We start from the raw sequence: 18,000 nt of genomic DNA, 5'->3' as shown, positions 1-18,000 counted from the left end.
AGCGCACCGCTATTAGACTCTGGAGCAGAGGCAACGCTTTCTCTTTAGTGATGAATCATTCTTCACCATCTGGCAGTCCGAAGGAGAAATCTAGATTTGGCGGATGCCAGAAGAACGCTACCTGCCCCAATGCGTAGTGCCAACTAAAGTCCAGTGGAGGTAGAATAATAATGCTCTGGGGCTGTTCTTCATGGTTTGGGCGGGGTCCCCAAGTTCAAGTGAAGGGAAATCTTAACACGACAGCATACAATGACATTCCACACGATTCTGTGCTTCCAAGTTTGTGGCAGCAGTTTGGGGAAGGCCCATTGCTGAATGACAAAGCCCCAGTGCAAAAAGCGAGGTCCATACAGAAATGGTTTGTCAAGATAGATGGGGTCGAGTTCTACCACACCAAACACCTTTGGGCTGAACTGAAATGCAGACTGCGAGCCAGGCTTACTGCCCAACATCAGTGCTCGACCTCACTAATGCTTGCGGCTGAATGGAAGCAAGTCCACGCAGCAATGTCGCAACATCTAGTGAAAAGCCTTCCCAGAAGAGTAGAGGCTGTTGTAGCATCAAAGGGGGGGACATACTCGATATGAACACCCATGATTTTGGAATGAGATGTTCAACAAGCAGGTGTCCATGTACTTTTGGTCATGTAGTGTACATCTCTGGACCCTCTGTCCAACTCACCTCGGGGTAGGCTTCTCTCCCAAAGGGTGGGGGGAACTCCACGTCACCCCACTTCGCCTTGCAGATGTAGTCAGCCGTGGCATCAATTTTGGCTGCCATGTCGAGGACAAACACGCCATCTTGGTTGACCACTGGAGAGAAAAACAAACGCCATGATACATCAATGGAGAGTTAAATACAACAGCTGATTTGCATTGAGGAATTCAAAGTGAGAGGTACTGCTGAGCCATTGCTGTGGGAGCTTGTAAAAGCCTGGCTTTAAGGCATTTTCACATATATTTCAAGCAGGTCCAGATTTAATTTGCATTTCATGTACTTTTTAACGCAGAACTGGATACTTACAGTAAACAGTAAAATTATGTAGTTACATATCGGGATATTATATGCAGATATATTGTATCGACAATATTTGTGTGCTAATTTGCTGTACTTATACCAAAGCTCCTGTATTTTTCCTAAATACAGTACCTTCAAAGTATTCATACCCCTTGACGGTCTCCATATTTCGTTGTGTGAATCCATTTTAAATTAAGACTAAATTGAGATTTCTCATCACTGGCATATACACCTCATAAGGTCAAAGTGGAATTATGTTTATAACATTTTTACACATGAAAAGCTGAAATGTCTTGAGTCAGTAAGTATTCAACCCCTTTGTTATGGAAAACCAAAGTTCAGGCCAAAAATGTGCTTATGGCACTTAAGTTGCATGAACAATAGTGTTTACCAGGATTTTTTAATGACTACCTCATCTCTAAACACCACACATACAATTAGCTGTTAAAAAAAATACAGGGGGGGGGGGGGGGTTCACGTGACCCTTGAACGAGATGGCCGCACGAACTAAGAGCGCCGCACAAATAGTTTCCAATTCCTAATCTTACCTCCACTCCAAGTTCAAACTCATTTAGCTTTAGTAAGAAAAAGTCATGGCGGCTACCAAAAAGGCGACACTACAGGTGACATTTTTACCCGGACTCGAGTATTATCGGCGGAAAGAGCCTTCTGAAGCTAGCTTCAGAAAAAACTAGCGCCATTAGCCAGGAGCAAGAGAACCCGCTCCCCCGAGGCACAACGAATGCCAACCACGCACTCTGTCGAAGACATCCTTTCTGAGTTGAGATCCCAACGTACAGAACTAAACACCAAATTAGATGCCATTAACTCTCAGCTCAGTGCAATAGGGGGCAAGGTGACAATCCTGGAAAACGCTTTGCCTGACAACAACAAGAACCATAAACGAGGGGCGCCTGGACGAGGCAGAGGGGCGAATCCTATCCATGGAAAACTTAAGACAGATGCCATGGAAACAACAGCATATGCTAAAAAGAAAATAGAGCATCTGGAAGAGAAAACAGAGGACCTGGAAAACAGGGGGCGAAGGAATAATTGTGTTCTATTCAATCTGGTCGAAAAAGAAGAGGGAAACATGCCACTGATCCGCTACCTGCAAGACAAACTTCCCGAGTGGCTCCACCTGTCCACCACAGGCCCATAGAACTCGAGAAACCTCACCGAGCACTGAGGCCCCCGCCAGCAACCAGACAACCACCGCGCCCAATCACCATACGTTTCCTGAGATTCACCGACAAGGAACGAGTCCTACAGGCGGCGAAAAACAACACCATCACAGTGGGAAACGCCAAACTTGCTTTACACCAGGACCTGTCAGCTGGAATACGCCGAAAGCGCCGAGAGTTTGACGAAGTGAAGAAATACTCAATTGACCGAGGCATCTTCAGGGGATTCAAATATCCAAGCGAGCTCAGGATTATTCACCAAGGAGCCTTGCAACACTTGAAAGAATCCTGGTCAATGAGAAACAGACCAATGACTAAATGCGATTAATGCCATTACTAAAGGAGGTAAGACAACATATAGCCGATATCCAGAGACCCACCCCCTAAATGTCATTATAGCCGTCCAATTTATACTTATTTTCCTTTAACTTAGAGGGATGGGCTGTATAGCCTAACCTAGGCCTATTAATGTTTCAGCCTACTTTTATTTCCCTGTTTTTTTGTTGCTATTATCACTTGGGGTTCCATATGTCCCTTGGGGGAGGTATATGTAGGCTGGGCTATTGATTTTATTTTCCTCCCCTCTTTTACTGTGATCTGGACAAGGGCAACTGTCATTTACTCAATGCGGGGTGGAGAGGATGAGGCATTCTTTGGTGGGGAGAGGGAGACGTCGTGCGTTGCTAACTGTTCCCGGTTTTTGTTTTATTCGGAACACAAAATTGAGACTGAGCGGGAGGGGGGGTAATAGAGCCAACGGGATGGATGTGTCGAGTTGTTTGGGAACTCGGCTGGGGTGTTCAGAGATTATAATTTTATGTACACCATTTATTTTCCTTTTATGTGAACGCGGCTGTAACTACTATCCACTTTTACCCAGCGATGACTTGCACTAAAGTTTGATTACTGTTCGATGACTAGTACCTTAAATCTATTGACATGGAACTGCCATGGTCTAGGGCATGCAATAAAACGGAAAAAGATGCTATGTGCTCTAAAAAAGGAAAAAGCAGACATCGCGCTATTACAAGAGACACACCTCTGTGATGCTGAACATGCCAAACTCCGCAGAGCTTGGGTGGGACAGGTGTATCTCATCTTTCAAATCAAACAGGAGAGGCACAGCCATACTTATCCATAAAAATGTTCCATTCATAATTGACAAAAACATATCAAAATAAATTTCCCCTCCGGATCAGATAACTGGGTCACTATATGGTCAACCAATTACTATATTAAACATATACACCCCTAACACAGATACTCCTGCCTTCATGTCAAAAATGATAACCCTGTTCAATGAGCATTGTCTCCCCTTTGGCGTGATGGCCGGAGATTTTAATTGTACCCTTAACCCAACCTTAGACAAATCATCTCAAGTCCCCACCACAAATCCTAGATCTGCAAAGATGTTGAACTCTTACTAAAGAGATGGGACTGATAGATCTCTGGAGAGACTAAAAGCTCATCTATGGACTATACATACTAATGTCCATAACATCTACTCCCGTATAGATTACATCTTTATCCCAAAGAGTTTCATAAATTCAGCCACATGTACAATCGGACCCATAGCACTTTCAGATCACGCCTTTGTCCACCTCCACTTTGACCTCTGCAAAAACATCCCGAGGTCAAAGATATTGAAATGCAATACCTCCATGTATTCAAATGATGCGTTCCATACATTGGTAACTACATGGATAGACAACTACACACAAGACAAAGATTCTCCTGTTTCTCCTGCCACAATGTGGGACGCTGCTAAAGCCACACTAAGAGGCCATCTAATCGCATATGCTTCCTCTAAGAAAAAAGCAATGGAAGCACACAGGCTAGATCTTGAGGGAGCTGGAATGCTGTGAAAGAATACATAAACAATCCCCAGACAGCACCTCATGGAGTCATCTTAAAGCAGCCAAAGCCAAACTGAATTTGGACTACACTCGGGGGATAAAAAAAAGGTTCTCTTTACTAAACAGAAATACCATGAGTATAGCAATAGACCCAGTAGATTGCTTGTTTACCAATTAAAAAAGGAGCAGTCAGAGCGTACAATCATGGCTATCCAAACAGCAGAGGACGAGGTCACATACGACCCAAAAAAGATCAATTTAACTTTATGATTTTACTGCAAACTATACACCTCTTGAGAGAAAACACATGGAGGCAGAACTCCACTCTTTCCTAGAGGGAATCTCGCTACCTAAACTATCAGAGACCGACCAAGAAGATCTCAACTCCCCCTTCATTCTTGAGGAGATCCTGGAGGCAATTAACTCCATGCCACCTAATAAGTCCCCAGAGAGTTCTACAAAGCTTTTTGGCCCCAGCTCCGCCCTATCTTCATGCCCGCATTACAGTGTTGCTAAAAAAGGACAAGGACCCCCTATCCTGCGCATCCTTCCGGCCCATAAGCTTGTTGGATTTCAACTAAAATAATTACCAAATTGCTCGCCAAAAGACTTAACACTCTTCTTCCCAAAATAATAAAAGCGGACCAAACTGGATTTATTAGAGACAGATACTCTGATAACATTCACTGTCTTTTTGATATTATTGATCAAGTAAACGCACAGAAGACCCCTGTCCTGCTGGCTTCACTGGATGCTGAGAAGGCGTTTGACAGGATGGAGTGGAGCTTACTGTTTTCAGTCTTAGAAAAGTTCAATATGGGCCCAAATTTTATTAAATAGATCAAATCACTATACTCTCATCCAAATGCCATGGTGACTAATGTACTGAACTCTGACAGATTCCCTCTGGAATGGGGCACAAGACAAGGGTGCTCGCTGTCCTCCCTGCTCTACTTGTTGGGGGCGGAGCCTCTGGCAGAGCTGATAAGGAGCAATGGCAAGTTTTCAGGTTATAAGATCAATTTGAACAAATCCATTGTCTGCCCTCTCAATATTACTCACCAGCTCTATGAAAACACTGTCCTTTCCAGTGGAAAACACAGGGGTTTCAATACCTCGGGATCTTCATAACACCAGATCTGAATAGCATTAAGGAAAATTATCTTTCACTCCTGGAACGAATCAAGAACGATCTCCAAACCTGGATCTCCCTCCCAATTAGCTTAGTAGGAAGAATTGTCATCCGTATGAACGTCCTCCCTAGACTGAACTACTTATTTCAGATGCTCCCATGCTATCTCCCAGTTTCCTTCTTCAAAACAACTAACCAAAGCATCACAAAATTGATATGGGGCAATAAAAAAACCTAGGATCAAGTTTTCCACTATCGAAACCTGAATCTAAGGGTGGTCTTGCCCTTCCCTCCCTTCAATTGTACTACTGGTCTGCCCAAATCCGCAACATGCTAACATGGATCACAAACAGACAAGAGCCAACGTGGATTCAGATAGAAGCCCAAGCCTGTGGTTCATTGCCCTTAAGCTCAATTTATATTAATTAATAACTTTAGTGAAGTGGGCAACATAGCCAAAACCTTTGTGATTTACAGCACCCTACTAGCGTGGAGGGACTAAGAAATACCTGGGCATTTCCTCCCAAATATGTTCTCACTCGCCTATAGTAGGCAACCCAGACTTGCCAAAAGCCCTGAGGGATACCAACTTTAATCTTTGGCATACTTTAGGAATCAGGACCTTTTCAGACCTATTTCATCAGAAAACCACTACACTGAAATCCTTTCAAGAGCTCTGCAGTGAATTCGATTTATTTTTTTTTACCTTTATTTAACCAGGCAAGTCAGTTAAGAACAAATTCTTATTTTCAATGACGGCCTGGGAACAGTGGGTTAACTGCCTGTTCAAGGGCAGAACGACAGATTTGTACCTTGTCAGCTCGGGGGTTTGAACCTTTCGGGTAGTAGTCCAACGCTCTAACCGCTAGGCCACCCTGATGTGCCAAGATCAATTAAAAAAAATATATATCTTCAAATTAGACATGTAATTTCCTCATTTACCTCCAAGAGGTGGTTTAGGACTCAGTTGAATGAAGTTGAAACCCTTCTTGTCACAGCACAATCCATTAAAGGCTAAATATATTACATCTATAGACTCCTTTCTGAGAAAGGAGGCTCCTCCTTTACAAATAAAATAATCTGGGAAAAGGACCTTAGTCTGACTATGAGTTACGGGCGGGGGTTTGCGACAGGGTATACTGCTCCTCTACCAATGTAAAAATGAAAGAATCTAATTACAAATTTATGTAAAAATTTTATTATACTCCTTTGGGACTCCATAGAATGAAAACAGATATGTCTCCTTACTGTAAAAGATGTACCTCTGAAAGTGGAACCTACATGCATGTATTTTGGAGCTGTAGAGAGATTGCCAGATTCTGGCAATCTATACATACTGCTGCACAGAAAATACTAGAGGTACAGTTTGATATGACCCCGTGTATCTATCTTCTTAATGACCAGCAGGACTTTGTTCTTGATCCTGACAGAGAACATTTGCTTATGACTATTACATAATTTGCTAAGAAATGTATTCTATTGTGGGCCTCTAATACCCCTCCTACATTTAAAATGTGGATTGACCAGATTGTTGACTTTCTCCCTCTTGAAAAGCTCACTTATGACCTCCACAAGAGACAGCCCAAGTTTGATAGACTCTGGTCTCCACTACTCAACTATATTTCAAACTGGACAGAGAAAACGAAGTGACTAGGGAAATGCGCAGATACATGTTGTGTAAGGTACTGTAAAACCTAAAAAATGAATTATTGGCCCGTCGTCTCAGCGAATGCTAGAAATAGCTCATAAGAACCTTGATAAGTGCTGCTGCAAGTGTTATGTTTTTTGTGTTTTTAATTTTGTTTTTGAGTACGTGTGTACGCGTGTGTGTATGCGTGTGTGTATGTACCAAGGAAAATAAATAGATTAAGAAAAATATATGTTTTTATTTGACTTAATCTTTAATTTTAATTTTTTCAAATGTCCTATTATATATTTTTTAAACTTTTTTTTATATATATTTTTTTAAACCTGTCACATCTGTGAATGTGGAATGTGTTTTGTTGGTTGATTGAAAAACAAGAAAACTTAATAAAACTTTTAACTTGAAAAAAAGAAAATCATTGAATATCCCTTTGAGCATGGTGAAGTAATTACACTTTGGATGGTGTATTAATAAACCCAGTCACTACAAAGATACAGGCGTCCTTCCTAACTCAGTTCCTCGAAAGGAAGGAAACCACTCAGGGATTTCACCATGAGAACAAGGGGACTTAAACGGTTGAAGTTTAACGGCTATGAAAAACTGAAGATGGATAAACATTGTAAGTACTCCACAATACTAGCGTAACTGACAGAGTGAAAAGGAAGCATGTACAGAATAAAAGTATTCCAAAACATTGATTCTGTTTTCAACAAGCACTAAAGTAATACTGCAAAAAATGTGGCAAAGAAACACTATTTTGTCCTGAATAGAAAGTGTTATTGGATTTGCCCCAAACATACAACACATTACTGAGTACCACTCTCCATATTTTCAAGCATAGTGGTGGCTGCATCATGTTATGGGTATGCTTGTAATCGTTAAGGACTGGGGAGTTTTTCAGAATAAAAAAAAAAAATGGAATGGAGCTAAGCACAGGCAAAATCCTAGAGGAAAACCTGGTTCAGTCTACTTTCCACCAGACAGTGGGAGATTAATTCACCTTTCAGCAGGACAAGAACCTAAAACAAGGCCAAGTCTACACTGGTGCTGCTTACCAAGGAGATCATAAATGTTCCTGAGTGGCCAAGCTACAGTTGACAAAGCTGCTTAAATATTTTGCAAGACCTGAAAATGGTTGTCTAGCAATGATAAAGAACCAAATTTGACAGAGCTCGAAGCATTTTAAAAATAATAAAAATGGGCAAATGTTGCACAATCCAGTTGTGGAAAGCTGTGAGACTTACCTAGAAAGTGTTTCTACAAAGTATTTACTTATGTAAATGAAATATTTTGGCTTCTATTTTTCAATAAATATACTTATTTCTAAAAACATGTTTTCACTGTCATTATGGGGTGGGGTATTGTGTGTAGATGGGTGAGATAAATGATATTTAATCCATTTTGAAGTCACACCAACAACAAAATGTGGAATAAATCATGGTGTATGAATACTTTTTGAAAGCACTGTAGCTTGTTCTCCATCGCTTTTTAAATAAGGAGCAATTTTATTTCCATGACTGATCAAAACTAATTCTCATGGCTCTTGCTTGTCCCGCTGCAGCAGGCATACGGTGAGCAGTATGTTTGAAACATCGAATTGCCAATACATAACTTATTGGCACCTAAGTATTGCGATATCATATCATATCGTGAGGTCTCTGGCAATTCCCAGCCCAAGTACCAAAAGCTCCAGGATCCGAACCATACGGGGATATATGACAGCATCCTTAGTTAAACATCCATGTAAAATCGACTTAGTAAAACAAGTTTACTTACCCAGTGGGTTGATCTCCAGGTAAGTGAAGTAAAGGTCCTCATACAGGTTAAAGAGACCTACAACAAAACTGACCAGGACCCTGCATACAAACATCAAAAGTTTAGATCAGAGAGACATCTCAGAAAACTGCATATAAAACCACATGGAAAACTGTAGACAAGAAATCCCTAAATTTGAGTTTTAAAAATGGTTTAATAATAAACTAAAATGTTAGTTTCCTGCCGTTTCTATCCTACCTGATGATTAATTGCACCCACCTGGTGCCTGATTAGAGCGGAAGAATAAAAAAGCAAACGGTCTTTGAGGTCCAGAGTTGAACTTGTGGCCACCTAGCTCTGAAGAGCCCAATCCGCCCTGGTCAAAAATAGTGCACTATATATGGAATATTGTGCCATTGGTATGCACACAAAGAGTTTGCAGAATACTAGACAGTCTTCACTTAACACTTAAACTTCGGGCAAACAACTCCACACAGACAAAACAAGCATCTCAAAAAGCACCCTAATCCCTACATAGTGAACTACTTTTGACCTGGGCCCCTAGGTCAAAAGTAGCGCACTATATTGTAGACACAGAGCAATGACCTTGGTTGATTCCTAAATGGCACTAAATACCCTATATAAAGTGCACTACTTAGGGAATAGTGGTGCAGATTGGGACGTATCAAAGTTAATTTCACTGTGTCCACTGTCCAGCCTAAATGGGGATTGCATTGTCTATAAACACTATAAATAACTGAGGTGTGTAATTGTGTCAGACTTCTTGTCATGGATGGGAACCAGACCACAAACACAGCAGGAAATGTTAAGTATGTGCTCCCGAGTGAAGCAACGGTCTAAGTCACTGCATCTCAGTGCTTGAGGCGTCACTAGACACCCCGGTTCGATTCCAAGCTGTATCACAGCCGGCTGTGATTGGGAGTCCCATAGGGTGGAGCACAATTGGCCCAGCGTCGTCAGGGTTTGGCCGTAATTGTAAATAATAATTTGTTTTCAACTGACTTGCCTAGTTAAAGGTTAAACAAAAAGTACTCCCACTAGTTCACCACAGAATGTTGAGGGGGACACCATAATACCACAAAGTGATGTAGTGAAATCACTAAACCTCAAGTCAGTCAAATCCAAGGTCCCTAGCATTGTAACTGAAAAGCAAACGTTAGTGGTCCCGTGTGGGTTTGAAAGAAAAAGCCTTTCATGTGTGGGCTAATTAGCAAGTCATTATTAAAATAAACCAATGCGTATCGGTTAACGCTTTCATCAGGGCGTCTCAATACCTAGAATTGAAGTCCGAGTAGAGTCGCGAGTCCCTTGGTATTGCTAAAAGATGCGGTCCAACAAACTTCGAAACTACATTTCTCAACATAGAAAGTGAAATGGCTTGGTGATGAGCATTGCAGGTTCATCGTTCTACTGAAACATTTTAAAGGGTTTGTGACTAAGGAGGTTTCAGTGTATGTATGCCTGCAGCTGAAAGCAAGGGCTGGGCAAAGGACAGACTCAATGCAAAATCAAACTCCCTCATTTTTTGTGGCATTGGCAGTTGAGCGTCAGGTATCTGAGTGTTGGTGATTGGATATTTCACACCATAAATATTGGGAAGCTTAAAAAATGTGAGCTGAAAAAAAAATAGGACTCAACTCTAAACCCTGTATAGCTTTTGCTTTAAAGCAGGGTGTCAAACTCAAATCCATGAGGGCTGAGTGTCTGCAGGTTCACACCGCCCATATATGTGATCGATCATTTAAGGTAATTGATTTGTTAGAAACTACAAATCAATAGTGGTTGTCTAGGTTTTTTAACTGGACATGAACTAAAAGGAAATAACAAAAACCATCAGACACTGCCCTCCAGTGATTGAGTTTGACACCCCTGATCTATGGCTCTCGGTCACTTACTCTCTCTTGTCTTCTGGGACATGCATGAAGAGCTGCTCCTTGACAGTGTCCTCGCTCAGCTTGTCGTCCACTCCCACCAGCAGCCTCTGGGCCTTGGCGTCCACGTCCCCCACATCAACGCCTCCCTCGTGGTGGAAGAGCACGTGGTCGCCCTCTCGGGTGGCGTAGATGCATATGTAGAACTCCTCCTCCTGCGGAGCACAAAGGGAGCAGGGGGGTAAGTAAGGGAGGGATTAAAAGTTAGAGGGAGCAGAGGTAGATTGTTTTGACAGTTACATAACAGTGCAATCAGAAACTATTCAGCCCCCTTTACTTTTTCCACATTTTCTTATGTTCCAGCCTTATTCTAAAATGGATTAAATATATTTTCCCCCTCAATCTACACACAAAACAAATGTATAAACAAAAAAAATTGAAAGCTCAAATTTAAATAAATATTCAGACCCTTACTCAATACTATGTTGAAGCACCGTTGAGGAATGTTTTTTGCTCCATCAGAGTGACCATGGGGTTCTTGGTCAAATCCCGGACCAAGGCCCTTGTCCCCCGATTGCTCGGTTTGGCCGGGTAGCCAGCTCTAGGAAGAGTCTTGGTGGTTCCAAACTTCATCCATTTAAGAATGGAGGCCACTGTGTTCTTGGGGACCTTCTATGCTGAAGAAATGTTTTGGTACCCTTCCCCAATTCTGTGCCGCGACACAATCCTGGCTCGGAACTCTATGGAGAGTTCCTTCGACCTCGAGGCTTGGTATTTGCTCTGATATGCACTGTCAACTGTGGGACCTTATATAGACAGGTGTGCCCCATTCCAAATCATGTCCAATGAATTGAATTTAACACAGGTTGAAAAGGGGAAGGGGTCTGAATGCTTTCCAAATGCACTTTAAGATTAGGTTACTTTACAGCCTTATTCTAAAATGGATTGAATAAAAATTATTTCTCATCAATATACACACAATACCCCATAAAAAAAACAGCGTAATACATTTTTGCATATTTATTACAAAACAGAAACACCTTATTTACATAAGTATACAGACCCTTTGCTTTGAGACTCGAAATTGAGCTCAGGTGCATCCTGTTTCAATTGATCATCATTGAGATGTTTCTAAACTTGATTGGAGTCCACCTCTGTAAAATTCAATTGATTGGACATGATTCAGAACCCTTGGGGTCTGAGGGGTCTGTCAAGGGGTCTGAATAATTTGTATATGGATATGGACAAGTGAACGCACATCTGTTAGCATGGTTACTTACTACACACCTACCCCACAGGTAGGATATTTAAGAGAACCTCACAAATTACCTGTGTATGTGCAACAAACGGTTCAATGAGAAAGTTCTTCAGGATGCCTTTCGCTTTTGCCACCTGGTGAGAAACAGTAAAATAGATTAATTCAACATTTAGTTTAGTATTATTATGTGGCAAAGGGATATGAAGATGTCTGAGGAAATGGTATTTTCACATTATGGAGCACTGTGGAAAAGCAACAATCAATGGTGGAAAATAACGGTTTTGCATAAATGCTCTATTCTGCAGAAAAATACTATTAATGATCCATTCTGCTGAAAAGCTGGCCCTAGAAAAAAGAAGTGCAGTAAAATGGAAAAGAGCACTGGACCTGTGATAGAAAAATGACATAACTATTTGTTTAATATTAATAGTAAACGATTATATATTTAACTAAGTGCAAGGCTGGCCTGCTAAGGCTGAGATTTTAATGGTGACCACGAGCTTCCTGCAGCTCATCTGAGCATCAAGGAAATTGGTTTTACTAGAGGGTGATAAAACATTACAGCCACATTCCATTCCATGATCAGCAGTGCACTGAGGGAGATGTATTCCATGGACAGGATGTGGGGTGTGTGTCACCCGAGAGAGAGACAGCCTGGAAGAGTTTAGAACAATGCCTCAGTTTGTCATATTTCTGGGAAGCTTAGCTTGGAGGAGTAAAATAACACCCCCGTGCAGAAAAACTGGATGAACCCAGTTATGGTGCCCAATCTGAATGTTTGCCAGCCATGGTTGAAGCATTTTTAGGTTTGGTATATAAAGATCCGGTACTCTCTGTATGATTCAAGCACTTGGTCCGACAGTCAAGACAGTTGGATTGACGGTCATTTCTGCAATAATGAAGCCAAGTCTTTCTCAGTGCTGAATTTCCAAGACAGACCTAATAAGGCTGTTGTGGCCATACTAGCCTCCTGACATTGGCATTACATACCCTCTGACCCCTTGCATCAGTGGTTCTAAACATAACTCAGAGCCTGCCGGTCCTGGCAGTGGAGAGACAGATGGCAACCACAGCTCCCTATGTTTGCACGCTGTATGCTCATGAACAAGTACTGCCTGGCACATGGTGAACATGCCGCAGATGACAAACCAGGATCGTATTTATTAGTGCACACTGAAGGACAGGGTTCCCCAACTGGTGGTCCACAGGTGAATGTATTGTTTAATTGTTGGACAGACTCTAAAAACACAGGCAAATCAGCTCCAAGTGATTTTAATTTTGGAAATCTGTTCTGAAATATTCCCACGCATAATAGAGATATATGTGATCGTATACAAATGTAAGAGAAGTTTACAATTATTATGTTTTAGTCAAACATATCCATGTGGTCTTCTTGGGGTCAATTTGCAGTCTACAACTGATTTGTAATTATGTTCCGGACCCCTGACCAACAGTTCAGGGGATTGTGGATTAGCAGCACCTGAAATGGGCACCTGTCTGCATGCCACACATTCACCACATTAACAAGCCCAGAGCTACACACTGTTGGGGCAGAGGAACCTGCCAATCAGAGGGCATTGTTCCCTCAAGCACCGCCATCTCACTACGATCTCTGTAGAGAGCTAGATAAGAAAAGCAGGCCTAGTTCCATTCCTGTTTGGAGATCTGAACAAACAGGAAGGAAGCAAAATGGAGAGGATGGCTCCATGCTAGGTCTCCCTGTTAAGACTCCCTGGAAAACCGTGGCAAGTATTATTGAGTAGACCATCCTGGCTAAATATAAAGAAAGGCTACACTAAGCACCACAATGGCTAGGCCTATTGATTGAAGTCAAATTGCTTTTAAAAAAATATGTCAACATCAAAGCTGTATACTAGTTGTACAAAAACTCCTGCAGCAGGTTTCCACTTCCACCAGTTTGACACTGGTGGAAGTGGAAACCTGCTGCAGGAGTTAGAAATTGGCTGCAGCTAATAGGATTCAGGACAACAAAAAAAAAAAAAAAAAAAAAAAAAAAAAAGAGGGAACCTGGCAGCAGAGTTTCTGTTTATGAAGTTGAGGGAGGAGTAGGATGAAGTTGCTCTTACATGCTAATCCAGGGTCAGTTTGGTTAATAACCTCTTGAATCTCCCCATCCCGGATCCAGGATCGTAACTAAAGCCTCAGGCTCATTAGCATAACGCAACGTTAACGATTTCTGAAAATCGCAAATAAAATGAAAAGCTCAAGCTTAGCCTTTTCTTAACAACACTGTCATCTCAGATTTTCAAAATATGCTTTTGAACCATAGCAATTGACTAATTTGTGTAAGAGTATGCTAAGCTAGCTTAGCATTTTGAGTAGCATTTAGCACGCAACATTTTCACAAAAACCAGATAACCAAATAAATAAAATCATTTACCTTTGAAGAGCTTCGGATGTTTTCAATGAGGAGACTCAGTTACATACCAAATGCGCAGTTTTTCCTGAAAGCGTCTGTGTGTAGGAGAAATCGCTCCGTTTTGTACATCACATTTGGCTACCGAAATGAACCGAAAATTCAGTCACCTACAACGTCAAACTTTTTCCGAATTAACTCCATAATATCGACCGAAACATGGCAAACGTTGTTTGGAATCAATCCTCAAGGTGTTTTTTCACATATCTCTTCATTGATATATCGTTCGTGGAAGCCTGCATTCTTCTCTAAATTCCGTGGAAAAATACCAGCAGCTGACTTTTGCGCACCAATTTCGGCGCAGGACACCGGGCGGACACCTGGTAAATGTGGTCTCTTATGGTCAATCTTCCAATGATATGCCTACAAATACGTCACAATGCTGCAGACACCTTGGGGAAACGACAGAAAGGGCAGACTTACTCCTCTCGCATTCACAGCCATATAAGGAGACAATGGAAAACAGAGCCTCAAATCCTGCTCATTTCCTGGATGCCGTCTCATCTTGGTTTTGCCTGAAGCTCACGTTCTAGGGCACGCACAGAAAATATCTTTGCAGTTCTGGAAACGTCAGTGTTTTCTTTCCAAAGCTACCAATTATATGCATAGTCGAGCATCTTTTTGTGACAAAATATCTTGTCGGGAACGTTTTTCATCCAAAAATGAAATTGCGCCCCTAGAGTTTCAACAGGTTAAGGTTAGGATCGATGAAGGGAAGCTGATCCTAGCTCTAACTAGAGGAAACTTCACACTGGATCATGCATGCAGGCATACAAAGAGAGAAAGAGCAAGAAGATCAACTCACGGTGGTCTCACTCATGAGGCGGGGCTTGAGCCACTCCTGCACGCCCACCAGGTCTAGGTTAACACCCACCAGGCCCAGCTTCCCTCTGCACTTGATCAGCTGGTCTGGCTTCACCACCAATCGCTGTAGGAGGAATGGACAATACCAACGTTAGCATGGTACAGCACACAGGTGAATTGTTTCACTGTCTATTGCGCCTGGACTTGTCTACCGTTAACCCGGTGATAGTAAAAAATATTGGGTGTGTGATAAGGTTGTCACGAAATCATTATCGGAATGCTCAAAAGTATAATGGCAAGAAAACAAAACTAAGCCAAAATCATTTGAGGAAAACGGCACTCGATAGTTGAAGATGCCCTGTTTCTAGCTTCTAGCCAATTTCGCAGGATTTCTCTTCCTTACACTATTTGCTCAGAATATTTATTGTACCTACAGACGAGAATAACTTTGGGATATTAAATTGGCAGTTACTTAGAAATTTGATTTGCCTGACCTGGATCCTTTGTTTGAACTTCGAGACTGTTCTATTCATCCCGGAGGCTGCACCAAAACGCTGATGCACGAGAAGAGTTAAAAGTGGGGCCCTAGTCAGACAGCGTGCATACCATCCCCGGCTTCAAAGTATATTGCTCACTAACGTTCAGTCCGTTCACAATAATGTAGACGAGCTCAGGGCGAGGACCTCCGAGAGCGACATCAGGGACTGTAATATAGTTGCCCCAGTCCATCGTGGGACAGGAAAGAAATTTACATGAAAAAAAACAGCTGAAGGGTTTGTTGTTTCATGACAAATAACTCATTGTGTTATTGTTGTAACGTACAGGAAATCAAGTCACTTTGGTCTCCGAATCTGGAATACCTGCATTACCTCACAAGACAATGTTCTTCGGTCATCGTCACTGCCGTGTATATTCTGAGGAAATCTGAAGGAAAACACTACTGAATTCCTATCAACATCTGAACCACTGCATTTAGCCATGGGGCCCTGTCAGACTAGGAAGATGGACGTGTACAAACAGACCAGCTCAGACCAGTCTCAACGTCAACCGTTGAAGAGGCGACTCTGGGATGCTGGCCTTCTGGGCAGAGTTGCAAAGAAAAAGCCACATCTCAGACTGGCCAATAAAAAGAAAAGGTTAAGATGGGCAAAATAACATGGACACTGGACAGAGGAACTGACCCAGAAGGCCAGCATCCCGGAGTCGCCTCTTCACTGTTGACGTTGAGACTGGTGTTTTGCGGGGTACTATTTAATGAAGCTGCCAGTTGAGGACTTGCGAGACATCCGTTTCTCAAACAAGACTCTAATGTACTTGTCCACTTGGTCAGTTGTGCACAGCGGCCTCCCACTTTCTATTCTGGGTAGAGCCAGAATCCATGAACGCCAAGATAATGGAATTCATTGCCCTTGACAATCAACCGTTCTCTGTCGTGATGTTGGCTTTCACAGCTGGTCAAGCACCGGTACACACTAACATTACCAAGTGCGCTATTGCTCAGATGTTGCCCTACCGGAGATACACAGTATTAGCGTCACTGCTATTAGCTTCACGAACGCACTTCAAATAACACTATTTAACATATTAAATAAGTTATATTATAGAATGTTGTGTTCTGAATTTCCACATGCAAGCCAAGCGCCACTATCAGTAGCACTGTCAAAGCTGTACAAAAAAAAAGTCTGCAAACACCGGCCACGAACGATGGGTTTACAATACCACGTTGGTAATAAAGCATTATTTGTTTGACCGCAATTTCTGGGGTAGCTAACTAGCTTTAGCTTAGCACCAATACAACCAGGCTGAAAACAATGACCAGTAAAAACTAGAGGTCGACCAATTATGATTACTTAAACGCTGATACCGATAATTGGAGGACCCCAAAAAGTTGATAACAATTCAAATCGGCCGATTTTTATAAATGTATTAATTTATTTGTAATAATGACAATTACAGCAATACTGAATGAACACTTATTTTGTACTTAATATAATACATCAATCAAATCAATTTCACCTCAAATAAATAATGAAACATGTTCAATTTGGTTTAAATAATGCAAAAACAAAGTGTTGGAGAAGAAAGTAAAAGTGCAATATGTTCCATGTAAAAAAACCTAACATTTAACTTCCTTGCTCAGAACATGAGAACATATGAAAGCTGGTGGTTCCTTTTAACATGAGTCTTCAATATTCACTGGTAAGAAGTTTTAGGTTGTAGTTATTATAGGACTCTATACACCATTTATATTTCATATACCTTTGACTATTGGATGCGCTTACAGGCACTTTAGTATTGCCAGTGTAACAGTATAGCTTCCGTCCCTCTCTTCACCCCTACCTGGGCTCGAACCAGGAACACAGACAACAGCCACCCTCGAAGCATCGTTTCCCATCGCTCCACAAAATCCGTGGCCCTTGCAGAGCAAGTGGAACTACTTCAAGGTCTCAGAGCGAGTGACATTTGAAACGCTATTAGCGCGCAACCCGCTAACTAGCTAGCCATTTCACATCGGTTACATGAGCCTAATCTCGGAGTTGATAGGCTTGAAGTCATAAACAGCTCAATGCTTGAAGCATTGCGAAGAGCTTCTGGCAAACTAACAAAAATGGTTTGACTGAATGCTTACGAGCCTGCTGCTGCCTACCACCGCTCAGACAGACTGCTCTATCAAATCATAGACTTAATTATAACATAATAACACACAGAAATACGAGCCTTACGTCATTAATATGGTAAAATCCGGAAACTATCATCTTGAAAACAAGATGTTTATTCTTTCAGTGAAATAAGGAACTGTTCCGTATTTTATCTAACGGGTGGTATCCATAAGTCTAAATATTCCTGTTACATTGCACAAGCTTCAATATGTCATAATTATGTAAAATTCTGGCAAATTAGTTCGCAACAAGCCAGGCGGCCCAAACTGTTGCATATACCCTGACTCTGCGTGCTATGAACGCAAGAGAAGTGACACAATTTCACTAGTTTAATATTGCCTGCTAACATGAATTTCTTTT

The 18,000-nt window shown here is 41.7% G+C and overlaps 1 protein-coding gene across 5 annotated transcripts in view; it reads right to left on the bottom strand.

Annotated features, from left to right (window-relative positions):
- Positions 1-18,000, bottom strand: part of LOC135524027 (ATP-citrate synthase) — a 147,111-nt gene that overhangs the window by 113,793 nt on the left and 15,318 nt on the right. For all 5 annotated transcript variants that reach the window (XM_064951153.1, XM_064951151.1, XM_064951148.1 and 2 more), the window contains 5 exons: positions 14,982-15,104; positions 11,811-11,873; positions 10,506-10,696; positions 8,611-8,690; positions 682-812 (listed from right to left, as the gene is read on the bottom strand). In XM_064951153.1, the coding sequence (XP_064807225.1) occupies positions 682-812; positions 8,611-8,690; positions 10,506-10,696; positions 11,811-11,873; positions 14,982-14,996 (480 nt within the window). In that variant the 5' untranslated portion in view covers positions 14,997-15,104. The remainder of the gene's footprint in view (positions 1-681; positions 813-8,610; positions 8,691-10,505; positions 10,697-11,810; positions 11,874-14,981; positions 15,105-18,000) is intronic.

This window comes from Oncorhynchus masou, chromosome 31 (assembly GCF_036934945.1).
Source record: "Oncorhynchus masou masou isolate Uvic2021 chromosome 31, UVic_Omas_1.1, whole genome shotgun sequence".
In the NCBI taxonomy this organism is placed as follows: domain Eukaryota; kingdom Metazoa; phylum Chordata; class Actinopteri; order Salmoniformes; family Salmonidae; genus Oncorhynchus; species Oncorhynchus masou.
The sequence above is the reverse complement of the archived record's forward strand: the minus strand, read 5'-3'. Positions and strand labels throughout refer to the sequence as shown.